General features: G+C 40.5%; 2 protein-coding genes across 12 annotated transcripts in view; one reads left to right on the top strand and one right to left on the bottom strand.

Moving 5' to 3' along the window:
- Nucleotides 1-10,049, top strand: part of PTK2B (protein tyrosine kinase 2 beta) — a 111,326-nt gene extending 101,277 nt beyond the window's left edge. For 4 of the 10 annotated variants that reach the window (XM_026715929.2, XM_026715928.2, XM_087929585.1 and 1 more), the window contains 7 exons: nucleotides 2,370-2,516; nucleotides 3,028-3,066; nucleotides 5,194-5,221; nucleotides 5,653-5,708; nucleotides 7,579-7,725; nucleotides 8,456-8,536; nucleotides 9,401-10,049. In XM_026715929.2, the coding sequence (XP_026571714.1) occupies nucleotides 2,370-2,516; nucleotides 3,028-3,066; nucleotides 5,194-5,221; nucleotides 5,653-5,708; nucleotides 7,579-7,725; nucleotides 8,456-8,536; nucleotides 9,401-9,616 (714 nt within the window). In that variant the 3' untranslated portion in view covers nucleotides 9,617-10,049. The remainder of the gene's footprint in view (nucleotides 1-2,369; nucleotides 2,517-3,027; nucleotides 3,067-5,193; nucleotides 5,222-5,652; nucleotides 5,709-7,578; nucleotides 7,726-8,455; nucleotides 8,537-9,400) is intronic. The other 6 variants (XM_087929555.1, XM_026715930.2, XM_026715931.2 and 3 more) reach the window with 5 other exon arrangements.
- A 4,254-nt stretch (nucleotides 10,050-14,303) lies between these two features.
- CHRNA2 (cholinergic receptor nicotinic alpha 2 subunit) overlaps nucleotides 14,304-27,401 on the bottom strand; it is a 31,274-nt gene continuing 18,176 nt past the window's right edge. For both annotated transcript variants that reach the window (XM_087929606.1, XM_087929609.1), the window contains 2 exons: nucleotides 19,049-20,141; nucleotides 14,304-14,781 (listed from right to left, as the gene is read on the bottom strand). In XM_087929606.1, the coding sequence (XP_087785732.1) occupies nucleotides 14,656-14,781; nucleotides 19,049-20,141 (1,219 nt within the window). In that variant the 3' untranslated portion in view covers nucleotides 14,304-14,655. The remainder of the gene's footprint in view (nucleotides 14,782-19,048; nucleotides 20,142-27,401) is intronic.

A 27,401-nucleotide genomic window follows, 5' to 3' on the forward strand; every position in this document is an offset into this window, starting at 1 on the left:
GCTCGACTTGAGTAGAATGAATCTCCATTTGCTGTTGGTGGGTTGTCAATTATCAAATTCCCAGATGTCATATGAAAGTTATCAGATACATTGAATGCCAGTATAGTGTAGAGGTTAAGTATTGGGTTTGGGCAGGGCAACACAAGTTGAAGTCCTACTTCACTAGAGATTTCTCTGATGAATTCTTCTTAGCCCAGTGTATTTCATAGGGTCATTGTTTGGCAGATCCTCTCCTATGTAAGCCCTCTTGAAAAAGTGGCAAAATATATTCATACAGTCAATATATAAATAAGGTGCATGTAAGCTTTTCTCTAGCATTCAAACATTCAAGCACAGATATATGTGGGAGCCTGAGAACAGACTGTGTCATTATCATGCTTTCCTCACCAAGACGTTCCTGTTATTAAATAAAAAAACTGCAAAAACCCCGCCTTTCTCTTAAACAGAGAACCCTATGAAGTGCTGTGAAGTAGCTTTCCTGTTTCCTTTGTCACATTGACAAAAGTTTCAGTGTTTCCCCAAGTTCCTAATATATATTGCTAGGCAACAAGCAGCCTGGCTCACTGCATAAAGGATGACTAGATATGAGTTCAGGAGACTAGTTGGTTCCATTTTCATGCATATTGCTGGGTGATACCATTCATTCACCCAAGGTCTGGCTGAGGTTCTCTAGCAACAAATTGCCAGAATATTAAAAAAAAAAACTCTAATAACAAAGGTGGGTGAGATGGACCAGAACGTAAGCCTTTGTGGGGTTGAAATATACAGTCGGAAGCAGGCCTACATCTTTACAGGCAGCAAATCAACAGATGTATGTGAGAAGCTATGCTGTGGAAGGAGCACATTATCTTGCTTTGTTTTATAGCTATTGTTGTCTTTTGTGCTACTCTTTTTACTGCTTATGCAAATGTTCTTGCCTAATTTGCTTACATGTCTTTTTTATCAATTAGTCCTGCCTAGCCTGCTTTCATTACCATCCTATCTATTGAGGAAGGTTCTAGACACCTTAGAGCGGAGGTGTCAAACTCGTGTCATCATGGCATCATCACATGACCTATCATGACTTTTTTCCCCTTCGCTAAACCAGGCATGGGTGTGGCCAACGCATGGCGCATCCAGCCCATGACCCACAAGTTTGACAGTCCAGCCTTAGATGGTTGATGGGAGAAATGACTGTGCTTGAAATTTCTATTTCTTTTCCTGTAATGTTGACCCATATAATAATAAATCTTACATAGCCAAGATTTTCCTTTGTTCAGGAAAGAAACAATAATAAAAACACATTAAACCAAAAAAGAGTCCTGATGAGTGAATTCATGCTAATCAAGTACAACCGTTCCCCTTTTCCATCTCTACTCCTTCACTTACTTCTGAGCCGAAGCCATCCTGTGGCTCTTGGAGACTTTCCTAGAAAAAGTTTAAGGAATCCAAGAACCTTCAGCCCAGGTTTCCTTTAAGAAGTAAAGAACAAATGGGCTGTGTCCATAACAAGAAACGTGATACGAACAAACATAATTCGAGGAATTGTCCTCAGTGCATTTCAGATTTCTTTGTTGACCGAAATGGTTCACCAATTAAATAGATTCAGAGCTGCACGTTGGAACATTCTTCCTCTGCAAATGGAATGACAGACGCTTTTAATCTGCTTTACTGTTAGCAATTTCCGCTGACAAACATATTTGAAGTACATCGGAATTATTTATTGAAGTACTGTTGAAGCCAATTGGCTCTGCTATTTATTTTGCCAAAAGAAAGAGCTACAGAATGCTCATAAAAGGTTGTATTCCGTTTTTGTTTTGGTATGGTTCCAGAATTTCTTTGGATTTTAGACTAATTAAACTTTCAATGTATCCTTTAAATACCCCCAACCCTTTTTTTGTTAAATTCCAAAAGTCGTATCAATCTTAAACTTAGCCATGTTATGGTCTCTGTAAAAGCTACTCAGCAAATTCTTCCTCCCTCTTCACATCAACATCAACAATGGCTATTTAGAACTGTAGGTTGTCCTTCATTCCTCTAAGGGCCCAAACCTCTGAAGTGAGATACCCTTAGGCTTCTCTCTGTCTCTCTCTGGGCTGCAAAAATGTTGATGACCACTAAATAGCAGCAAAGGGATAGAGAAAGATCTGTATCTCTGCTACCATGTAGTGGTCATCAACATTTTTGCAGCCCAAATACGGTAATCTGAATGATCTTTCTATCTCAGGTGACCACTCCCTGAAATTCATATCAACATCATATCTCATCATCTTAACTTCTGGCTCACTTGTATCCCAATCCCTGAGGTAATTTGTAACCAAGTAGAGATTTGGAATTGCTGTCTCAGGATAAAAGCCTCTCACTTTCCATTCTTTTCCTTCTTTTCTAAGGAGGAGGATTTCCTTAGGCCCAGTAGCCGGGAAGAAGCCCAGAAACTGTGGGAGATGGAACGGGCTAAAATGCGTCAGCTCCTCGATAAACAGCAGAAGCAGATGGTGGAGGACTATCAGTGGCTTCGGCAGGAGGAAAAAGCTTTGGTCAGTGAGTGAAGGAAGCAGAACAGAACCATTGAGATAATAAGATTTGTTACCTTTCAGCTTATTAATCTTATTAAATTCAGGGAAGGTTGTTTCACGTAACACGGTCCTTTTGTTGCTTCTGGTAGAAACCAAAGGGGATTGGGTGGGAGAGTTTATGCAATACTGAAAAACCAGCCCATGGGCCCATATGGAGAAGCTCCATATAGCTAGTATGGAATTACTTAAGAGCATTTTCTTCCTTTTTGTAGATCAGCTTGCTAGGGGTTCCAAATAGCCAGAGTTGGTTTATTTAAACTGAGATTTAACATTTTTAAATGAGTGATTTTTATCATTTTTTAAAAAAATGATTTTTAAATGAGTTCTCTTGGTTGAAAGCTGGGCTTTGCCATTTTAAGTGCTCCAGGTTTCACCATGGGTGGCATGTTATTTCTTCATTCAGTGCATCACTCAAAATACTTGGTTTTTATTATTACTATTATTATTGATTTTGCCCCTCTTTCTATCACAGGACCCCATGGCTTCTGTGAAGAGCAATTCTAACCCCCCAGTAAGTTTACACAATGAGTCACCTTCCCTGGCATCACTGTCCAACCTCTGCTCTCTACACTCTTTCATCGCCTTTATCTCTTCGGCTGACAATTTCAAAACCAGATAAAGTCTGAAAAACAATCATAGAAACTAGCCAGTGACTGAATCAAGTTATCATGGGTAGAAAACGCAACAGAATATCCAAACGAATTCTTTTCACACAAAATAGCCACAGGATATTTATTATTTTGATTCAGCAGCAGGGTTTCCTTCTCAGCATTTCCCTGATTTAGAAGTGTGTTTCCCCAAATTATGAGCACCTAAATAAAAATAATTATATTGCACTTTTTCACAGGTCTTACTTTTTCAACTATTGGACAGTAGGTTGGTGAGAAGGTTGCAGGTCTGGAAGTATATAAATAGTTAATATAAGGAAGCAGGTCTGGACAACTTTATCAATAAACCATTAATATATTAAGTAATATTAGACATGCTTTTATGCAGAATTGTGGTTCTTAGGATAAATGTTTGTGAAAGTGTACATTTGTGCCATTTTTGCCAATTTGCCAAAATAACTTGCAAATTGATATACATTGTAATGAAGCAAATTTATGACAGAAAGTACAAAACTAAATTGTTTTAAATGGGTCACAAATATTGTTTTTTGTGGTTTTCTTTTCATGATGCCCACGATCTGTTTCTCAATTTTTATTGTTTCACGCTTTTAAACCACCTTGAGTTGTTTGGAGCTGGGCAGTCTTTAAAGTAATTAACTTAATTAAACAGGGAAATTTACTGACTGCTGTCCTTTACTTTAAAGTAAATCTACTTTACTACTGTTCTCCACATTAGAACAGTAAGGATAGCACCACTTGCTAGTCATAGTTCTCAAGGACAAAATAGGAAATTGGGAGTGATCAGAGCATAGTTATATTAGTTTACTTTTCTGCCAGCTCACAGATCAAAAAATAACACCATGCCTTGAGCAATATATATATATATATGTGTGTGTATATACATACACACACACACATACATACACACACATACACAGAAAGAGAGAGTCCCCGACTTACAACCATTCATTTAGTGGCCGGTTTTCACACTTACGACTGTTGCAGCCTCCCCATGATCAAAATTTGGGTGCCTGGTGCCTGGCAACTGGTGTGTATTTATCTCAGTTTTCACTGTTCTGAGGTCATATGACCACCATTTGTAATTTTCCCAGCCAGCTTCTGACAAGCAAAGTCAATGAGGGAAGCCAGGGTCACTTAAAGACCGCATGACTCAGTTAACAAGTGCAGTGATTCTCTTAATAACTGTGACAAAAAGTCATAAAATGCAGCAAAACTCATTTAACTGTCTTGCTTAGGAACATAAATTTTGGGCTCAGTGGTGGTTGTAAGTCGAGAGCTGCCTATATTTACTTTATTTTTAAATACCCTCTTCTTTTATTTTTGTTCCTAATACTACAATATTTTCTAGATTGACAGTTCACCATCTCACCTAAGACTTGTTACATGTAATGGACTCTCCTTTATCCCTCCATATTTACTGCCAAACCTACCTTGGCTGTTAGTCAGTGTTTCTAACCTTGGCAACTTAAAGGTGCCTGGACTTCAACTCCCAGAATTCCCCAGTTGGTATGAGTTTGGGGAATTGAGATCCATGCATCAAGGTTGCCAGGATTGAGAAACAATGCTGTACTTCCTAGAACGCCCCAGTTCTTTTGAGGGTAGATCTTGAGGCTTCAGTACAATTTTAGTTCTTTACTAAAGCATCGCTATACTGCTATTTTAGGAGCTGTGGGGCTTTCCATGACTCCTTCCTTCTCTCCAACACCAACTTTGCAGTTGTTTGTGTGACCCTTGCTTTATCCTCCAATGGAGGGGAGGAGGCTCTTTTTACTGATGCAAAAAAAAAAAGAATTCCATTCGATAATAAAAAAAGGGGTCCAGGCAACTGCCTAAAAATGTGTGATCTGTCTCTCTGATGCTCCAAACTTCCAAATGAGTTCTCTGCTTGGTGTACTAGACCTTCAATCCTTGGAAAACTGGAGCTTCCTTCTGAAGTTGAAGCCTTTGTGTAGCATTTTGCTGCAGGTGTCCAAAGGTTTATTGATTTTGTTTTGTTTTATTCTTTTCAGAAACTGCCAGAGAAGGATACCAGCTACAGTGAGTATCTCTCCCAAGCTGACTGTTCTTCAGAAACTATTATCTATTCTTTTTATCTATTTTCCATTGATTGTGTGTATTTTGCCTCTCCTTCTGTACAATAAAGGAAGTTTACCCATTATGCCAGTGGTTTTCAAATTTGACAACTTTAAGATATGGGAATATAAGCTAGGGGATTCTGAGAGTTGAAGCCCACTTATCTTAAAGTTGCCAAATTTGAAACACACTGTCCTGTGGGCTGCAAAGTATAATATATGTGTGTCTGTAATCTATTAGCTGATTGATTAAAAACAGGAAGATGTTTTCTTTTTAAACAAATCTTTCATCATTTCATGACTGCTGCTACAATATTATTACAATGCTCACAATGTTATTGATAACAACAACAACAATAATAGTAGTAGTAATAATTCTTTTGTTTCTCTTTATTGATGGCTTAGCTGAGTTTACAGGACCACCCAAAAAGCCACCCAGGCTTGGACCACAGGTACATAATTGATCTTTATTTTTACTATTTGTCTCTTCTTAATCTGAAGCCAGAAATCAAGCAGGTCATGCAAGAAGTCTGGTGTGATTTTCCACATGCATTAATTGATCTATCCTCATATTGGGAGGAAAGATGAGAAAATTCCCATTGGGAAAGAATACATTTTCCCCCCAGAATAGTTTCCAATTGTGATGGCAGGTTCCTTTTGTCACTGTAACCTTAGAATAAAAGTAGTATCAATATTCATGTTTTTGGTTTCCTGGTCTGAACTATCTCAAAAAGTTAACATCAAACTTGCAAGTTGGAAAGTGTTTTTCCCTTCCTTATGTCAAGTCCCAGGGAAATCAGGACATCCAGGCAGTTCAAATGATTATAAAGATTTATTGCAAGCTTAAGCTATCTACAAGAACCTGAACTTCTTAATGGTCCAAGCAATTTGGTGGTAGATAAGAATCAAAGGAATTCAAAATGGGCTAGACTTAGATCCCTTGTGGTCATGAAGGGACTCGTGACTGATAACGCATTTGACCACTCCCTCAGGTTCAGCCTGGTCACCTCCTACACCCTTGCCTTTACATTCTATAGAACTAGAGCGGGTTAATTTTGAAATGCTTTCTCAAGTCCAAGATTTGGACTCAGATTTCATCTATCAGACCTTGTCCAGGCTGCCGTTTGTCATCTCTCTCCAGTCCAGCCTTGTTTCTCTATTAATGTAATACTGAGAGACCAAGCATAACAGATACACTAAGCTTTCAGAGAGGAGCCTTGCACTGGGAATGGATGGCCTTCCTTCAAATGTTGAAAAGCACAGTGTAATGTTATGCAAGAAAGAGCTTATGAGATGGGATGAAAAGATGCTGCTTAGGGGACAGCCAAATAAGAGACAGCATAGGTGCATAGTGGGTAGAGCAAGAGGCTTCAGAGGGACCCTCCCTAGTTTTCAAGACTGTGTAAAGGTGATGATGGGATAATATTTCCTTCCAGGTTTACAAGATTCTGTTAATGTAGTTTTACAATAAAGTAGAATTAGTTTTCTGGTTGTGTTTCCTATCTGGTCTACCTGGTAAGGCTGACTTATCCCAATGAGAAGTTCAGCATGGTCACTGCCCTTGCTTTCCCTGTGCGTCTCCATATTTATTTGTGTATGATGTCTGTGTAGTTTTGCTGACAATTCCAGGTGAAGTCTCTTGCACATAAACAGGTGAGGAGAGCATTCAAAGCACAACTCCTTCCAAGTTTTGAGAACGAGCTGTCTCTCATACACATATTTTGGGCGAATGCTTGATATTTTGTTTTACACACTTTTTTCTTTGTTTCTGTTTTTGCATTGTAATTGTTTTCAGTCTGTGTTTTATATATATATAGACACACACACAGAGAGAGAGAGAGAGAGAAAGAAAGAGAGAGAGAGAAGGGGAGGGGGAAGGGGGAGTGAGGACTCTTCCTTTGTGCCAAAAATCCTTTCAAAATGCCCATTCCAGTGTTTCACCCAAGCTTAGTAAACCCGGACGAAAAAAATGGAATACCAGAGGAAGTGATATTAGCATGCTTGGAGGAACCTCAGAATTGATAGAAGCCCAATAGAATCTTTAAAAATCTGTACAGGTAAAGGAAAAAATAAAAAACCCTGGTTAGTAGTTTAGACATTAGATATCAGTTACAAATGAAATACAGACTTAATTCTGGTAGATATTCTGTTGCATTTCGAATTGTTATGTTATGTCAGTTAGGAAGCCTTCCGAAATTCAAACTCTACATTACATGGTAATAAAATAAGTAAAAAGTATGACTAACAAGAACAATAATGAAGAGGAATGCCTCTGGATTGGGGAATGCTTATTGGAGAATAACTGTGTACCCCCTTTTTCAGATGTCCCTGCAGCCAACACCCACAGCCAATCTCGATCGAACAGATGATCCTGTGTACAGTGATGTAATGGGACTGGTGAAGGCTGTCCTGCGGTTGAAGAATGAAGTCAGCAACCATCCCCCTGAGCGATATATTCTGGTTGTTAAGGTATGACGTGTGACATTTATTTGACCCAATCCTGAACAAGTTCTCAGAATGATATATGGAAAGAAAGAAAGCTGTGCGAAGTGTAGCACAGACATAAGACTGTGCTCAAGTAGAAACCAATCTAAGCCCATAAAATAAGAGAGTTCAGAATGAACAGGAAGGAACAAACAAAGGATCCAGCTGTTGGGACTAAGTTGTAGGCAGCTGGCACAGTAGTGTGCTAGGATTTAGAAAGTCAGTCTTGGGCTTATTGTTGGGGTATCATGTTTTTTGAGAAATGCAGTATCATTTTATTAGTATTCCTTTAAGAAGTACCAGTTAGAGTCGGCTGAAGAAAGAATCATTAAATCATTAAGGGAGCATAAGAGATGCCTATCAGAAGCTCAGAAAAACCACCAAGGCAAGCTGGACATATGTCTTGGCAGCGGACTGTCAAAATTTATTCAGGTCTCATAGCTGCAAATAACAAAAAAAAATCTAGAGCCCAAATCAAAAAGCAAAGCTGTGGTCATAGAAAATAGATGGCATCCTAAAGAATATTTGTTTTCCAGTCTTCCACAGAATTCATAAAGTTCTCATAGGATTCTGCAAAAAACTCCACTCTAGACAATTCTTTTCCAGAATGCATCTTCCATTCATGCAGGTTCCCTATATAGTTAGAACCTTTATGTGACAAACCAAAATAGCTAGAAGAATTTCCACATTACATTCTGACTTCTTCCTTTTGTAGGATGTGGGTCTTTCTCTTCGAAAACTCATTGGGAGTGTGGATGAAATCCTTCCGGCTCTACCTGCATCTTCACGCACTGAGGTGAATCTTGCTCAACAATAAAACTTTCTGATTCCTAAATGAGACCTTCCCTCTTAAAAATCAAGAGGGAACAGAAATGGACCTGCCAACCTGGGCTAATTTACGGCAAGAGATTGTGGCCAGTTATAAGAATAATTTATTTGAAATCTTATATCTACTAGTGCAAGAACTGAGCAGAGATCAAAGGCAGTGGCAAAGAATTTCCTTGGCCTGCAGAACAGAGGTGGTATTCAACAGGTTCTGACCAGTTCTGGAGAACTGGTAGCAGAAATTTTGACTAGTTCAGAGAACTGACAAAGTACAGAAATTTTGAGTACTTCTGACTGGAGATTTTACAGTATCCTTCCCCTGCCACGCCCACCAAGACACGCCCACAGAACCGGTAATAAAAAAAATGAATCCCACCACTGCTGCAGAAGGTCCAAGATTCAATATTTGGTATCACCTCTTCAAAGAAATGTGAAAACCTTTTATCCAAGATTTGGAAAAGACTTATTCTGAGAGTCAGTAATACCACCAGAAGATAACTTTTGTGAAATTTCTGCTTATCAGCATAGACAATACTTAGTTTGCCAGTTTTGCAACAGTTGTTTTGTCTCAGCATAAAGAAGCTTTTTATAGGCTGGTAGTATTTCATAGTTGAGGTTCTGTTTGTTAATCGATTTTGAAATATATCATGAAATATCCTTTTGTGTTATGAATGTATTAATTCTTTTTACTAAAAGCCAAAGCAAATAAATATGGAATCAGGTGTTTTTCTCCAAAAGAGTTTACTGGGATTGTCTTAAAACATTCTGTTATGATTGACCTTGAAATAATGCTGGATTTAATGGCCACCTATTCCTGTGTGTTTCTCATTGGCAGATTGAGGGTACCCAGAAGCTCCTAAATAAGGACCTTGCGGAACTGATCAACAAGATGCGTCTGGCTCAGCAGAATTCTATGACCTCATTGAGTGAGGAATGCAAGCGCCAGATGTTGACAGCTTCACATACTCTGGCTGTGGATGCAAAGAATCTCCTGGATGCTGTGGACCAAGCTAAGATGCGAGCCAACCTTGTGAAGGTCTCTTTTGAGTGATTGAGAGGGCTGACTTACGGATTTTTTTAAAAATGTCCCTCCGCAACTTTCACATCCTCTCCCCCATCCTGCCTCACCAAAAACTGCTTGTGTCTTTGATTTTGTCACGTCTGTCTTCTGAGAGCGACGGAGAAGCCATGCTCAGGGCAAGGAAGAAACCTTCCCCCCTCCGCAGTGTTCTATGGACCATGCTGCTAAGGGGCACTGTGTGCACGATAGGATCCCAGTCCCAAGGTGAGGATTCTTTCTACCAAACTTTGAACTCTGAATCTGCACCAGTAGTCCCATCACAGAAAGTGACTTCTGAATATATTCGGCTTCCTTTGACAGTACCTCTGGCATCAAGTCTGTCTCACTGGTGAGAAAAGAATCGAAGGCAGGGTGGGGTGGCTTGTGAGCCTCTACACTGTTCTCAGGATAAGCCCCCCAAAAATGACATGAGAGATTTGTCCTTGGTTGATCCAAGGATTCTAAAAGGCCTAGTGAGGGAGAATATGTTTGCTAGGTCTTGCTACATTTATTTTGACTGAAGATGTCCCCGTGGAGATGCTGGTTCCTCAGAAGAGACTGTGCATCTTTCTGTGTTGTATAGAAACATATATTTAATGGCCATATCTGAATGTGTGCACCCTCCCTAAATCTTCTTCCCTTAATAGCCTCATTTATTGAATTTTTCAACCAGTTTAAACAATAGATCTCTCTCTGTCAATTATACAGATTCAAATAAATGTACAAAGCCATAAGAAGTACGGAAGGGCATCAGGGTTGAAGAAGCTGAAGGTGTTTCAGCCATTATAAGCTGGTTAACTTGAAAAGTTACTCGTAGCTGCCACAATCTTTCTGGGTTTTTAGGTGTAAAGTTGCAATTTTAGATGTAAATGACATTAGTACAGCTGGGGGTGGGGTGTAACGTATCTTCCCTCCCATCTGATCTGATCTGATCCCATATTTGCTACTGCATTATAATTTGAAATTAAAGTTTCCTGGTAAGGATTGGTACTGTGCCTCATAAATATGGGGCTTACATTTTGCTACTGAAATCGACGTTTTTTGTTGAAAACAAGCACAGTATGAAAGGTTAGAAGCCATTAATATGTAATTCTATTGTCTTGAATGCAGGTATCTCATTCCCGGGGGAGGGGGAGGGGGAGGGAGGGAGCTGGAAAAGGTACCTAAGAAATTGACAAGGTACTGTATTTATACTTCTTGACCTAAGTGAGGTCACCAGTTTATCCATACTTCTTCATATTATCTTTATGTGTTTAAAAAAAAAGTTTAGAAAACTTCGTTTGCTATGTGGATTTTGACCAGAAAATTAAAGCAATGTTGTTTATTTTGCCTGACATAAATTAAATATAAAACTCCAGTGGCTGAACTTCCATTTCTTCATTATGAATAACACTTTTTTCTTATCTAAAGACCTGGTGTGGTGCTATAATGCAATGTCATGCTTTACTATCTGCACATAGAACGGGGGTGTCAAACCCACATCGTCATGTTGTCATCACGTGATGTATCGTAACTTTTTCCCACTTCGCTAAAACGGGTGGGTGTGGCCGCAAGTTTGACACCCCTGCCATAGTTGGTGTAATCATTCTGTTAGGCTGCTGCACAAAGGATTTGAAAGCTACTACATGCAATAGAAAAATAGCTATGATTACAGTCATGGAGTAGCCACTCCACACAGATTTTCTTCGGGCTTCACCTTATTACAACTTCCACTCTATTGATGGAGCCAAGCTACTTCTGTTTCAAACATATCATATGTAGACTGCTCTTGATATTTTGGTATGTTCACTAGATTCACAGAGAATTACAGTATATGCAAGTTTTCAGTTGTTCATTTAGGCAGCATTAATAGTCTCAAGATGTCTCAAACTCAAATTGTCTCAAATTTTCTGGAGCCCATGCATTGTATTCCAGCCCAAATGCGAGGATGTGTGTGCGTTATTTCTGACAATGCAAAAAAATCTCAAAGCAGATACCAAAACTGCACAAAAATACAAATGATGATAATTAAGGGTCAATTACATTTTCACATAAACAAAAATGTAAAGGCAAGGGAAAAACAATTAAAACAAAGTTGGTTACGTTGAATGTTTTTTAAAATGTTGTATATTCACTTGCTGTTGGAAACCCCTTGGCAAATTATTGATTCTTACAATTACTCTGCATGATGGGTAGTTTGTGGGCATTTTTCCAATGCTTGAAGGTGTTTTAAAAAGTGAAATCAATGACTTAATCACCCCTTCAAAAGAAAACAAAACCAAAAAAAGTGAGCCAGGGTGGAAAGTATTAAAGGAATAACATTTATAGTTCCTTTATACCTCATAAAACAAGCAAAACACTTGGCTGTGTTGATTTTAATGACAACATGCCGTCGCTGTTTACCTTTATCCACTGCCCCGAATTTTTAAAATGGCTCCAAAATCATTGCCTGCCCCTGCATTATGGCTTAGTCTTACATATGAACCAGGCCAGTGATGGGATTCAAATTTTTTTACTGCTGGTTCTGTGGCCGTGGCTTGATGGGCATGGTGTGGCTTGGTGGGCATGGCTTGGTGGGCGTGGCAGGGGAAGCATACTGCAAAATCCCCATTCCCTCCCCACTCCACTAACCTGCTTTCCAGCTCCATTTTCCTGTGCAGAGCAACAAAAGAAGACCCAGCCAATCAGCTGGGACTCAGGAGGCAGAGAATAGATGGGGGTGGGGCCAGTCAGAGGTGATATTTGCTAGTTTTCCGAACTACTCAAAATTTCTGCTACCGGTTCTCCAGAACTGGTCAGAACCTGCTGAATACCACCTCTGAACCAGGCCCCAAAAGTGACAAAATTGGCTGTATGGATCCCCCTGAGCTTTCATCTCACCAAGTAAGATGGATTGTGCCACCAAGTATACAATTCAAGTGAAAATGTTGATACAGAGGCAAGATTACTCATCCGATTTGAGGAGTGGGACAGGGTTCTCAATCAACAATACCAATTCTACTTTCTGAAGTTTTGTAAAAAAAGGAGCATTTTCAAAATCAGATTGCAAAGATGTTATCCTATCCCCAATACTGCAGTGTGACGAGCCAGTAAAATGATTTGCAAACTTTCTATGATCAGTGGTTGGCTCAAGACCATCATAGGTGGCACACATTCTGCTTGTCTTTGTCCTCTGTGAATCCATCCCTATCCTAACCCTAACCCTGTGAATCCATCCACTTAGCCTGACAAAGAGGAGCTAAGGCTGCTGATAGCAAGACTCCTAGTAAGCCATCAAGGATGACAGTTTGTCAGAAGAAGGAGCCACAGCAAAGGGAAAATCAATTGCTCCATCCACCTACCCTGTGATAGTTGCAAACATTTTTTGCCTGCAGTTCAAAGTAGAATTTCTAAGAAGTCTCTGTGCTATTCAAGAGTTACTCCATTTTCTATAACTACCAACTGTGTGCATTACTCATGCTCGCAGGTTTTTTTGAAGGATAATATGATGTTCTGAAAACCAAGTTTTCCAACTTTGTTCTTGTCCCCTCAAATTTACAGAGAAAGCCTATAGACAAATTAAACAGGGACATCTTTGTCTCTTAAAATCCTAGGCTAGGGCTGTCAAACCTGCAGCCCACAGGCCAAATGCATCATGCGCTGGTTTAGCGAAGGGAGAAAAAAATCGCAATAGGTCACATAACACCGCTGTGATGACATGAGTTTGACACCCCTGTCCTAGGCGCGGTTGGTGTGATTTAAACAAGTGACTATACGAACCTGAAACCTCTGTGTTTCACCAACAAAACGACTGGCCACATCCAACAGGACTCCTATCTGAAAATCTGCAGCAATGAATGGATCAGTTAATTTTCATGCATGAAGGCAGCAAATAACCAGGGAATGCATTCGACATACTAAAGATCAAGCCTGGGATTTTTTTAAAAAAAATTTGCATTCATACCGTCTCCAATGTGGTGCCCTCCAAATGCACCAACTTACAACTCCCATCATCCCCAACCAGCACAGCCTTTGAGTTGCAATCTAACATATCTAACAAAAATCACATTGGAAGAAGTTGCTGTGCCCTAATCGAGGAACAGAAGCCAAGATGCAGTATGTTGGAAACATTTTTTTACTTTCATTAACAGTAGTTCTCAGAGGGTATGGATGACTAGCTACTATCTTAATAACATTTCTACTTTAAGTCCCTTAATAGAAAATTTATTATCCACCTGACTGCTTGCCAGAGCAGGAAGATGAGGTATAAACCAAATGATTGCATAATAAATATTTTCCATGCATTTCCAGAAATTCTCTTGATTTATAAATCCTCAACACAGAAACTCCCCAGCACATTTTTCTAATACAAAGAATTAAATGCTGCTTCAACAGCAAGTAACAAAGAGACTTCGTTAAATCAAAGCACTTTTCCAATTTGGAAATTATTCCAGTTCTCATCGTGATATTTTCCCACTGCAACCAGCTTTTTTAACTTTACCCTTGGCTTTTCTGGAATAACAGCAGGCAAGCTTAATGAGCCACAGCATCAAGAAGTTCTGGCCACTGCACTATATGTGGCTCACAAGCCTCCTTTGGGCCCCACCCAGCTGCCCCTGGTCATACTGGTGGCATGATTTTCTCTTGAATTTTGGCAAAACAAAAATATGTAAAAGAGGTACACAAAAACTCAAGTTTTAGTTTGCATTTTTTGTCTTTGTTTAAGTTTGCATTATTGTTCTTTAAGTTTGCATTATTGTTCATTGTTTAAGTTTGCATTATTGTTCATTGTTTAAGTTTGCATTATTGTTCATTGTTTAAGTTTGCATTATTGTTCATTGTTTAAGTTTGCATTATTGTTCATTGTTTAAGTTTGCATTATTGTTCATTGTTTAAGTTTTGGGGGTTTTATATGACGTTAATAATTCCTGGGCAACAGATACTGGATCAAGAGGATGATCCTGATGTTGGCTTCTTTAGGAAGTCGAATTGAAGTTTGGGTGGCATTTTTGTGGAGACTTTCTGTGGGGTTGATATATTTAAAGGTAGCTTCTTCATCCTGCATATCAATGCTAGATCATGCCTGCCAGAAATGGAGGAAGGAAAAGTCCAATTGTCCCCAGCAAACAGACAAAAATAAACATCCAGAGGAAGATGCGGTCAATCACCATGGCAACATATTTCCAATCTTCTTTGACCTGAAACAAATGAAAAATCATGACCAGGGTGATCAATCATCAACTTAACTGATATTCACCATGATTGGGATGGGAAAACTTAAAAACATATCACAAATGCTTCAGTAACTTAGTCCCAGCTGCAGTAGGTTAGCACTAGCACTAGTACTTAGACTTATATACCACTTTACAGCATTTACAGAGTCAGCATATTGCCCACAATAATCAGGGTCCTCATTTTACTGACCTCAGAAGAATGGAAGGATGACTCAACCTTGAGGCTGGTGAGATTTTAACTGCCAAATTGCAGGCAACCAGCAGTCAGTAGAAGTAGCCTGCAGTACTGCCCTCTAACCACTGCACCACCAGGGCTCAGGTTAAGTGAGCAAGTAGGCATAGTAAGTATCAATGTGCCATACCATAGAATAATTATCTATCAGAGTTAAAAGAGATAGAAAGTAAAACTAACAGGGTTGGGCTGTAAAAAATCCAGGTGAGCACTAAATAGCAGCAAAGAGGATACTTTATGGCAGAGATCTCCAAATTTGGCAACTTTAAGACTTGTGGACTTCAACTCCACAAGTCTTAAAGTTGCCAAGTTTGGGGGGCCCTGCTTTATGGTATCCCATAATTATCTACGGAGTAGTTGTCAAGATTTTGGTATTCCAGATATGGCAGCTCTACAGAATATAGGGTAGAAAATTCAATGTGCTATTCAGTTAGTTGGGTTCCTTCAGACTTGGGAGACTTTGATTAAGGAAAACAAACTCTTCCAAACTTTCAGATTTGTACTGGATCCCATCTTTAGGGAACTTCTCTCTAGCCCAGCTTATTTAGCTAGATAGAAGTTCCCTGAAGATGGGCTCCAGTATGATTCTGAAAGCTCAGAAGACAAACCTCTGGCCCCAGTAACTGACCCAGATTGGATCCTATGACATTATCCTGGAACACGTACAGTATATTCTCCTTCATTCGTGAAAAACAAAATTGCCTGGGAATAATTTTGGCAAACTGTGGGGAGATGTATTCATTTGGAGCCCACAGATCCATCTAAATTGGATGACCTGAAATAGGAGGCCTTGGGATTTTGTTTTGTTTTTTTAAAGAGCTACAACAAGTGTCACATGCCATATAGATCAATGTCCCTACTCTTGTACATTGGGTGTTCAAAGATAAACAAAAGGCATATTTTCTTCTGGACCATTACCAGCCCTGTCTTTCAGGCAGGGTATGAGATCACAATATGTCCCTCCAGGCTAGAAGAGTGAACTTTGCCCAGGAAGGAATTTCAGGGATGGAGTTCCTCTGGGCAGATCCACCTGGACCCATGATATTGGAGAGTTATGATCTAAGGGTGATACTAACCACTGTGGTTGGCTGAGAGATTTCTGTCACAATTGTGAATGTGTAATGCTCCAGCCTGTAGAAAAATAAGGTAGCAGAGATGGCACTGCCTTAACAGTTTTGCCTCAAGGTCTTTTAATGACATGGCAAATTAAAGAAAGTACGTTGTGGATTCTGCTGGCTTTGATTCCCTTCCCACTGAGCATTACCTTCAGCTTGGAAAACATCTACCAATGCTGATGCTACTTCTTAATTTGTGATGAGACAACTTTGGGCAGGGCTAGATGTGCCCCTGGAACAGAAAGTTTAACCACCCTCCAAGTTTTATTACTTGACTGATTGATTGATGAGGCTTTACATTGCCTCAGTTTCAGTCAACTCCAAGATATTCACAGTCCAACAATAGCTCTAATAAAGGCAAGGCAGTAAAACATTGTAATATAGCATTCTGTTTGTGGCATCACATCTTTTTCAGCAGCCTGGTCTCCAGAGCTATTCCTTAAGGCAGTGTGTCTGTGTAAACAAAAGAAGTCTCTATTTCCCATCATTGCTTAAGCAATAAGGTGCAGGTGTGGATATGCATTCAAAGAGTGTTTAACAAGCCCCAAAATAGCCAGGCTGATTGGTGATGGGTGGGATTGCACCAGTGAGGCAGAAGGGAGCCAGTTGGATTCTTGCTCCCAATGTCATTTGCTAGCTAGAGAGCTGGAGAGTATGAAGGGGTGTGTGTGTCTGTGTCTGTGTCTGCGTCTGTGTGTCTGTGTATGTTGCTTTACAAGTCAGTCTTCCCACCACCACACATGACCCATGAGGTGGCAGAAACTTCTGATAAAAGCAAGTTTCCATGAGTTACTGGGCTTCTGGAAGTGGATAATACCATGAGGAATGGCACGTGAAAGAGAGGATAACTTATGGTCTGAAATGGTAGGACAAGAGAGGAAATCTTCATATACCCTCTTTCATCCCACCATTTTCCTTTTTTCTCTTAATTGATGATTACACTGGTTCTATAGCAATTAAAATAGAGAGGTGGCTAAACTGGATTGTGGATTTGCCTGTGTAAGTCCACTGGTCAGTTCTTGCAGAACTGGCTGGGAAGTTTCCAAGCTGTCCTCAAGCCAAAAGCAGAATAATGGAGGAAAATGCCTAACGGTTGAAAGAAAGAGGTGTGGTGACACCAGACAAAGTGGACAACAGTGGTTGGGCAGATTCCAGTCACTGAAAACATCATTGACCACGTTGGCTGTGATTTATCCTAATATGCAAAAACTGTGTTAGGGAAGGAACTAGAATCCCTTAGGACAAATTTAAACTACTGCTGCTGTGGGATGGAAATAAGACAAAAACAGCACCAGGAGAGCATAATATTTAAAAATAGTTAGGAGGCATGTCCCTGCCATAATTGAAGGTTGTGAGCCTCTTCAGGGTAAGGATAGCATCCTTAGCATCCATTTCCAGCAGACCAATCTCTAGGATGATTAGAAACAATTGGATGAGGCCAATTTTGGATGCCTGATACCTGCTTTTATATCTATCGATCCATCATCCCACCATGGGTGCCTAGGAGGAGAGGCTGATATTAGAGCTACTAGTGACATTTTTACCTGTGTTAAATGCCTTTTCTATCCAGTTGCAATTGAACATTTAGCTGTTTCTTTTTTCTTACTGTTAAAAAAAATCACTTTTAAATCAAAGAACTGATGCTTCAGTTTTTATCTTACCAGAAGGAGAAAGGACTGCTGTTCTCTAGCCACAGACATCAAAATTACTACAGGGGTCTCCAACCTTGACAACTTTAAGATTTCTGGACTTCAACTTTGGCAAGGTGTTGCACGGGTCTCCAACTTTGCAGACATCTTCAACCTTGGCAACTTTAAGGGGATCTTGCAGGGGTCTCCAACCTTTCCCCAGCATGGCTGGCTGGGGAATTCTGAGAGTTGAAGTCCACAAGTCTTAAAATTGCCATAGTTGGAGACTGTAATTAGAGCTAGGAGGTGGTGCCATAGAGCTGTATTGTTGATATTATTTTCCAGTTTATGGCTGAGTAACTGGATCAGGCTGCTAAAAGCCTCGGGTCTCTTTCACAAACCAGTTTTAAGGAAAAAACTAACTAAGATATTTCCTTCCTTCAGGAAGATGGGTGGAAACAAAAAAGTTCTGCATAGCCTATAACTAGATGAGCCCTCCAGTCCCATCTCTCTCTCTCTCTCTCTCTCTCACACACACACACACACACACACACACACACACACACATATCTTCAGGTGGCGTGAAAGCCATTTCTCAACAAAATGGATCATTTCAATTTGTCGATTCTTTCTGAAAAGAAAAGGAACACCTTGTAAAATTCCAGTGACGTTTCAGCTGGAAGGAGCTCCTAAGGTTAAAACGAAGACTGGATGCCATATCTGGCAGACAATGGAATTATAAATTAACAGTGCAGTCCAATGCAGGCTGAATCAGCATAAGCCCATTAAACCTAATTATTCTTATGCGCAAATAAAAATACTGTAGAATAAGTTAAATGAGTCAGCAAAAACAAAATATACATTGTGGGTTGAGTGGGAGAAGTTCACAAAAGTATTTGTCCTTGAATTACTGTGTTAATATTGGGATTTGTGATTTTGCACTAAGTCAAATTATATTCCTTCCTGCTTCCCTTTTTTCACAAAAGGTTGTCTACCTTCTACTATCCTTCTACTCTGCTAGGCTGATTTCTCTCTTAGATCTAATTCCATCTTAGATTCTTGGTCTAAGCCTAAGGGCTAAGAACACTCTTGCAGACGAGTCTTCAGGCTACTGAATTTAAGTGATTCCACATGATTTAAGTGGAAGCTGGGACAATATTCCTCAGAGCTGGGGATATATGACAAAAGATGGACTGAGTAGGCCAAAGTTCTAATCCAGAAAAATTGTTCTTAGTATCTCAGACTTAGCAACTCACCGAGAAATCTGCATCCTCAGCCCTCAAGTGATTTGCTATGAAGTGCACCCCTTCCAGTGCCTTCAAGATGCTTGGAGACAGCTGGATGCTCTGCTCAGATGAAGCTGAACTTTCTGTCTTGATAGTAGCTGGGCGATGAACCAGTTCCACAAATCGTCTTCCCAGATGTTGAGCACTGGTGTAGCGATATTGAAGGCATTGGTGGTGGCAGTTGCTTTGCAGGGGTAGCCGGGCAGCCTGAATCATCTCTTCATGATTCTCCTCTTCCTCATCCCACCTATCATCTACGTCTGTCTCCAGCCAACACCGTGAAGTGCTGAGATTTGCTGGAGGCATGTCGTATTGTGCAATTACTTCTTCACTGGTCACCCTCAACCCTGAAGCTATTACTGGAGGGCGTTTCATGAAGAGCCAGCGGGGAATGAAATGCAGAAAAACATTCTGGACCCAGTGTGGCATCTTGTGAGTACTGGGTGAGCGATGATGGACGTTGAGAACAAAGACTGTGATGACAATGGAGAGGGTGACAAAGATCATGGTGAAAAGCAAATATTCGCCAATCAGTGGGATAACTAGGGATGTGGATGGGATGATTTCAGTGATAAGTAGGAGAAAGACAGTGAGGGACAGAAGGACAGAGATGCACAGGGTGATCTTCTCACCACAGTCGGATGGCAAGTAGAAGACCAACACGGTCAAGCAGGAAATTAGAAGGCAAGGGATAATGAGATTAATGGTGTAGAAGAGAGGCAAACGGCGGATGATGAAACTATAAGTGATATCAGGATAGATCTCACTGCAACAATCATATTTCTTGGTATTATAAGTGCCCACTGCACTGATAATGGCCCATTCCCCACTTTCCCAGTAGTCCTTAAGGTCAACGTGGTGCTCCATGCTTTCCAAATCAATCTTGGCCTTGTCATAAGTCCATGAACCAAATTTCATTTTGCAGTTCTGTTGATCAAAGGGGAAGAAGGTTACATCAATGCTGCAGGAGCTCTTATAAATGGCTGGCGGCACCCACTTCACACTGCCGTTTGAGAAAAGGTGAGCCTTTATCATATGGGTGACAGCAAACTCTCCATCAGCACTGGAGAGAAAAGAAGAGAGGAGTTAAGAGGAGACTGTTTAGCCTTAAACAAACTTCTGCATCTTGAGGCATTATATAGGGACAGCATTGAGTTAAAGCCAATCAAGAAAGTCGTCTCGTATATTGATTTATTGTGACAAAAACCTTGAGGAACTAGACAGTCCTCTCCCTATAAACAAGACTATTTTGAAACTCATATTTTTCTCTGTTCACCAATATTATTTACTAATACTAAGAAAATACATCTACACAATATTTTGAAGCCTAGGTTAAGGATTAAGTATAAGTCATCATGTGGTAATCTTATAAGAAGGGGCTTTAATAGTATATTCTGTCAGTGTATAAGAATTTATGAACTGGAATAGCCATGGCAATGAATCAGCCAATGGGGACTGTTTGGTGACTGAGACAAAGTTATGTGAGCCACTGAGACCGCTTGGAGCCTGGGCGTGGCTTAGCTTAACTGTTCTGTGTATAGGAGAGTTCATTTGTCTCTGCTTAAAAGTGCTTGTACTTGCTACTTCTTCTCTCTACCACATTGCAAGAGCTGCATGGTTATTGTATACATGTATCATGTTTTATATTATTGTATATAAATACGTTTCTTCTATATAATGAATCCTGCTGAATTATTTGTTTGTGTGTTGGCTGGTTTGCTACAAACTATGTCTTATTTGGCTTTGGCAATATAACTACTAAGGCCTAAATCATGTAAAATAAGGAGCATGAAATAAATACAGGCAGTCTTCGACTTACAACCACAATTGAACCTAAAGTTTCTGTTGCTAAGCGAGACATGTGTTCAGTAGGTTTTGCCCCATTTTACAACTTTTCTTGCCACACTTGTTAAGTGAATCATTGCGGTTTTGTTAAGGTTTTGCTTGTCAGAAGGCTGCAAAAGGTAGATCATATGACTCTGGGACACTGCAACGGTCATAAATGTGAGTCAGTTGCCAAGCGTCCAAATTTTGATCATGTGACCATGGGGATCAGTGGTGGTATTCAGCCAGTTTGCATCGGATCTGGTGAACCAGTAGCAAGGATTTGGCGTGGATCACCAAATGGGTAGTAAGTGCTGGCTGGCCATGCCCCCGACCCGGTTGCCCAGTCACCGCAGGCTCACTTGCCCCACCTACCCAATGCTCGCTCACCCCGCCCGCCTGACACTTGCCCCTTAAGGTATTTCTTTCCTTTTCTTCCCTCCCGACAATCAGCTGTTTATACGATCAGCTTTATACCTTTATACCTTCCTGAGGCCCAGGAAGGAAAGACTCAGCCCCCCTCCATTTTTTTGCTTTCCTGAGCCCCAGAGAAGCCTTCTGGGAGCAAAAATGCCCCCCTAGAGGCTTCTTCTGAGGCCAGGAAGGTCCCAAAACAGAGCATGGAGGGGTGCTGGGTGCCCCTCCCATGCTCGGCTTTTTTTTTCTTCCTGAGCCCCAGAGGAACCTTCTAGGAGCAAAATCACCCCCCTAGAGGCTCCTCTGAGACCCAGAAAGCCCCCAAAAGGGTCGGAGGGTGGCTGCAAAAAAAAAGCCATGTCCACCCAGTCACGTGGCCATGCCCACCTAACCACACCCACCAAGCCACGGCCACAGAACTGGTAGTAAAAAAATTGGAATCCCACCAATGATGGTGATGCTGCAACAGACACAAGTGTAAAAAACGGTCATGTCACTTTTTTTCAGTGCCACTGTAATTTCAAACGATTACTAAACAAACTGTTGTAAGTTGAGGACTACCTGTATAACAAGGTTTCACTGCTGCCTACAATTAGCTGCATGGAAATTGTCCTTTTAGAAAGCATGAGAAATGTCAGCTGGACCAGGGGTCACCAACCGTTTTGGTGGCCCGCAGAGAAATCTCACCCCCAGAGCACCCCCCCCCCCAAAGCAATTAATCCAGGCTGCACAGAAAAACAAGGCTGTGCTGCCCACATGGCCCACAGGAACCCTCCCCACCCACTCACTCCTTACCCAGCAAACTTGCCTGCTAAATTGCTATTTTTCCTTTTTCCGACCATCAGCTGTTCTGCTGTGCTGGGAGATTTAGATTAGCTAGGAAGCAGGAAATGGTTGCATTTCTTGTTTTCTAGCTAGTCTTTAGATCTTCAGCTCTGCTTTTAAACACAGCTGAACTTTCCTTAGGGCTGAAGGTTCTATTATTCAGTGCAGACTCATGGCAAGCAAATTTTATGTGACAGACTGAGCTAGCCGATGGCAGATAGATAGATCTCTGAATCTCTGAATGTGTGTGATTCTGTGAGCAATTCAATCTGCCTGCCTGCTTTGCCTGATTTTGGGTAAAAGATGCTCTTTTTTAAATAAAAAAAATTGGAACTGAAAAGCCACATGTAAAGAAGAATTAACGGGGTAGATTAACATCAGATTGGAAATCAATATTCATTTTAATAGCAGCCACCAGAATTTGTATTTATTAGCCCTCATGCAAGCTCTGTTCATCAAACCATTTGTTCACACCAGCTTTTTCTGACCCTTCACTTTAGGAAGAATGTAAAATTTGTTCTATGCTGCCTACCAATACTTTTGTAGGATTTCTGATGAATTTCTGAGCTCTATCTGGTGATGCTGGTAACCAAACCTGTGACCTTCCTCATTGAGAGGCTGTCCTCCACCACAAATACCAGCGGTAAACTCATCTCATAGAGGGTGGGGTGCCTACAAGGTGTTTGTTTTGAGAATCAGCGGAATAATTGTCAACTTTCAAACAAAAGAGCTACTGAAATCAAAAATATCAAATTATCTCAAAAAACTGTTTGACCTTCAAAGGGGAAAAGAAACTATAACTGATTCCAGCCTCACAGCAATTGTAGTGCATATTTAAGTGATGCTTTTGCGCAGGGTAATAATATATTGATGTATAAGCATTGGCAGATGAGAGTTGATGTGGCTATTTGCTCAGAAAGCACCTGGATTTGCACATTTCACAACTCAATATTATTTTAATGCAAACATCAGCACTTTACAATTTGCATAATTTTAAGAATTCATACATTCCCTTCATCATTTCTGATGATGACCGCTGGATTGGCTAGATCATAGCAGCAGCAGCATGTGGAAAAGAGTTAAATGAACCACTCCCTCCAGATCAATATATTATAAACAGCATTGGAAGGGAACTTGGAGGTCTTCTAGACCAGAGGTTGCCAACCTTTTGGACCTCAGGGACCACCAAACTCATAATTTTAAATCCCACAGACCTGAGACCCTGGGAAAATTCCAAAAAAAAGTCTGCAGGAAAATTCCCCATCCCCTTTTCCTACCTATCGATCATTCTTTATTTGGGATTGCAGGATACCGTCTCCAGCTTGGTTCTGGGGGGTGGGAGAGAGACTTTTGGCTTCATGCAAGGAAAGCAGCAGAAGTCTTTCTTTCTCTTCCCCAAACTTCGCCAGAAATGAGTCTTTGTTAGACTTGTCGCGCTGGTGCAGTCTCTTGGAGCAAGATGCATTGCAGGGTCCCAAAGACTCATTTCTGGTGGAGTTTGGGGGAGAGAAAGAAAGACTTTTGCTGCTTTCCTTGCATGCAGCCAAAAGCATAAGAAGAAAGAAACAGAAAGAAGCAGCCCGGTGGCCAGGCCAGGAGCATGGGTGAGTGGGGCAACTTTCCCCCCACTCCGCCCTTTCCCCCCTCCCCTCACTACCGAGTGTTGTTCACAATGCAAGCAATGCAAGCCTTATGTTCCCGCAGGCCATGTGGGCAGCACAGCCTTGTGTTCCCGCGCAGCCAGGATTAATTGCTTTGAGGGTGACATTTCTCTGTGGACCACCAAAATTTTCTCACAGACCACAAGTGGTCCCCGGCCCACTGGTTGGCGACCACTGTTCTAGATCAACTTCCTGCTCGAAAAGGAGACACTATATCATTCCAGACAAGTGGCTGTCCAGTCTCTTCTTAAAAGCCTCCAGTGATGGAACACCCACAACTTCTTGAGCTGTTCCACTGATTTATTGTTTTCACTGTCAGGAAATTTCTCCATAGTTCTAGGTAGGATCTCTCTTGAATGAACTTCCACCTGTTATTTTTTGTCCTGTCCTCAGGTGCTTTGGAGAATGTGGACTCCCTCTTCTCGGTGACAACCCCTCAAATACTACAAGACAGCTATCAGGTAACCCCTAATCCTTCTCTTCAATATGGTAGACATACCTATTTCCCTTAACCATTCATCTTATGGCTTAGCCTCTGTACCCCTTATCATCTTTGTTGCTAAATATACCAAATCTGGTATATTTATGCATATCCTGGACAATCCTTTCTATCGTCCTTCCCATCATATCCTCCCCTCCTCTTCCTGCCCACAACTAAGAAAATGCCAAAGACATGAGACAAATAAACTAGCATTGAACACAGAATTCATGAGGGCCATTTGATGGCAGCATAATACCAGCCAATTGAAGAAAGCCATTCCTCATGGATTAAACTAAGATTTGCACACAGAGAGAAAGAAAAGATATTTGCCAGCATTCCTTAGAGGATAATAGGCTGGGCATCACCCTTTAAGTTTGCATTGCTACTGAGGGAATACAACATTTCAGCAGCAGTTGACAGTGGAATACATCATCATAGAGTGTGTGTGCAGTGTGATTGCAGAAAGTAATTCATTAAGATCTAAATTTGCTGTTTTCAAGAACAAACCCAAAACGCAGCACAAGTTTGGAACTGCAGAGAGACCACAAATTTTGCTCAAGGCCACTTATGAATCAGAAGAGATCACATCTGTCAAACCAAACAAGTGTGGTTTGTTGAAGCAATCACAGATTCATCTAACTTAACAGCCTACCTCCACCAGAAGACAGTGCCTTCTGGTAAACAGGACAAGAATGGAACAATGGGGATATAAAAGTAGCACGCCTCACTCCAAATGTCCCAATTTTGATAAAATATTTCACTGGGTGGAAAAATCTCACCATGAGGATGAAATAAATACCAATTTGCCTAATGGTATCCTAAGTCTCATGAGTTACAAGTAGCAAATTGCACTACATATTGGAAAACTGCTGAATTGGAATGTATTAAGATTGAGCATCTTATTAAGCTGTCTTTTTACTCGTAATAAACAAATGATTGTTCATATGATATTGTACAAGTAGAATGACTGCTAGTTTTTTGAATGACAATTATTACTCCCTGCATCTTCTGCATTTCGTTTCTCTTAGAGCTTACTGTCTTGTATCATCATTCCATCACTCTCTCTTATATCACTTATTGAGGTCTGCAGCTGATGGGAATTTATGTATATTACTAAAATGACAATACCTGCATGATTCTGCATGACTGCAGGATGGGTATAATTTATAGATATGTTTATATTTGAGATGTATTGCTATTCTACCAAGAACGCAAGGATGGTTGATGCTTTTGGAATTATTTATGGTTGAAAGTCTTCTTCCTCTTACTAGCTAACACTTGTTTTTATTTTTTATTTTCATGTGTTTTCATTTATTTTAGGACGCAGATGTAAATATTCATAAGATTATCCAAAATGAAGATCTATCTTATGACTGAAATATATAGAACTTGTCATAACATAAGTGGTGTGGTTGTGGATATTCTGTCTTTTTGCTCACCTTCCAGGGGATTACTTGGACATGTTCCACCCACACCAAAATTAACAAGTAAAATTAATAGCAGTAACTATACCATCACTCTGTCTCACACACACAATGTAGAGGAACACAGAGATGATCTTGGAGAAGATACGTGATGATCAACCATGAATTTATATGTTTAGCCCAGGGGAAAAAAAACAATGAAAAGGAAACTTAAGTTTGTTTTGCATTGCTTCTTTCTGATGTAGGAGAGAAGGAAAGGAAATCTGACAAGCTTTCAAGATTCTGTTATTAAAATCTATATCACTAAAACTGAGTTCTGGAATTTCTTGTGCTATCTGTTTCTTGATCAACTAACCTCAAAGTACTAAACATGTACATATATGTTTGAGCATGTGTGTGTGGTTACATATATAGTTAGGATATCTCTGCCCTGATAAACTCTGGATCTTAACTCCCACAGTCACACAGAAAAAGTTGGCTTATCTTCAGTTTAAGAAAATGAACGTCTGTGTAGGTTTTTTTCTACATAGGATGCTGCCAGTGTGCCTCTATTTCATTTGCATTTCTAACATCCTCTCAAATTGTACACAAGATAGATGAATGCCAAGGACATGTACCAGAAAGCTATGCTTTCCACAAAAACAATCTTATCTTTATCCCTAATATTTGAAGTGCAAAAAAACACATTTGGGAGAAATGAGCAGAGGCATCATGGAATGTTTTTTTTTTAAAGAAGGAGACAGTAGTCATGATCCTGTGATGTAAACTCCACTCCATTTTTATGTGCATTATGCAACACATTACATCGGGATTGTGATGACCCAGACTAACAAAACGTAACAAACTCCAAAACGTAAATAAATGTACTTTAATGCCTCCAACTTGGCCCCACTGTTCAATAATTCTCAGTTGGAGACAAAACGTACTCAAAAATAGTCTTCAAAAGAAAGCAATACAGTCCGAACTTAATGAGCAGATAGAGGTGAAATAAAAAACCAAACAATGATGAAATTTCCACAATGAACCAGGATAAGTAATTACCAAATTCAAGGAGATAACAAGGCACAGTCTGTTGGAAGGACAGATAACTTCCACCCAAAATAACACACGCTTTGCTTCTGGCAACGCTGTGTTGTAATCGTCTCACTTATTTACTAGTCTCCCCAGCTGCAACCAATGAGAATCATGGTGCTTCCTCTCTCGTAAGCCAAGTTGTTGCCTTCTCCATTCCTCTCTGTGTGTCCTAGGATGCAGAGGGGATGGGCCTGGTTCTTCCTCTGACTGCCCAGCTGGCCTCTGCCCTTCCCCAGCCTCCTCCACAACTTCCGGAGCCACACCTCCACTCCCAATCGGCTGTTCCTCCTCTCCCTCAGAGTCCACTCTACCAAAGGCATGACAGGGGTGTCCTACTCTGGCAACTTTAAGGCTTATGGATTTCAACTCCCAGAATTCCCCAGATGTTGGGGAATTCTGGGAGTTGAAGTCCATAAGTCTTAAAGTTGCCAAAGTAGGACACCCCTCCATTAAACAATAATAGGGTTTTGATCACATGTCCTGACCGCCATCTTGATTTTTTTGTTTCTTCTTATGGAAGTTCATGGAAATGGAAGAGTCTCTCTCCCCTGAAATTCAGATTTGCTGTTGATCTTCATTCATGTGACAAGGGGAAAGTCCCTCAAAACCAGTCATTC

The sequence above is a fragment of the Pseudonaja textilis genome, chromosome 1 (assembly GCF_049901715.1).
Source record: "Pseudonaja textilis isolate UNSWEBS1 chromosome 1, rPseTex1.2, whole genome shotgun sequence".
Classification (NCBI taxonomy): Eukaryota; Metazoa; Chordata; class Lepidosauria; order Squamata; family Elapidae; genus Pseudonaja; species Pseudonaja textilis.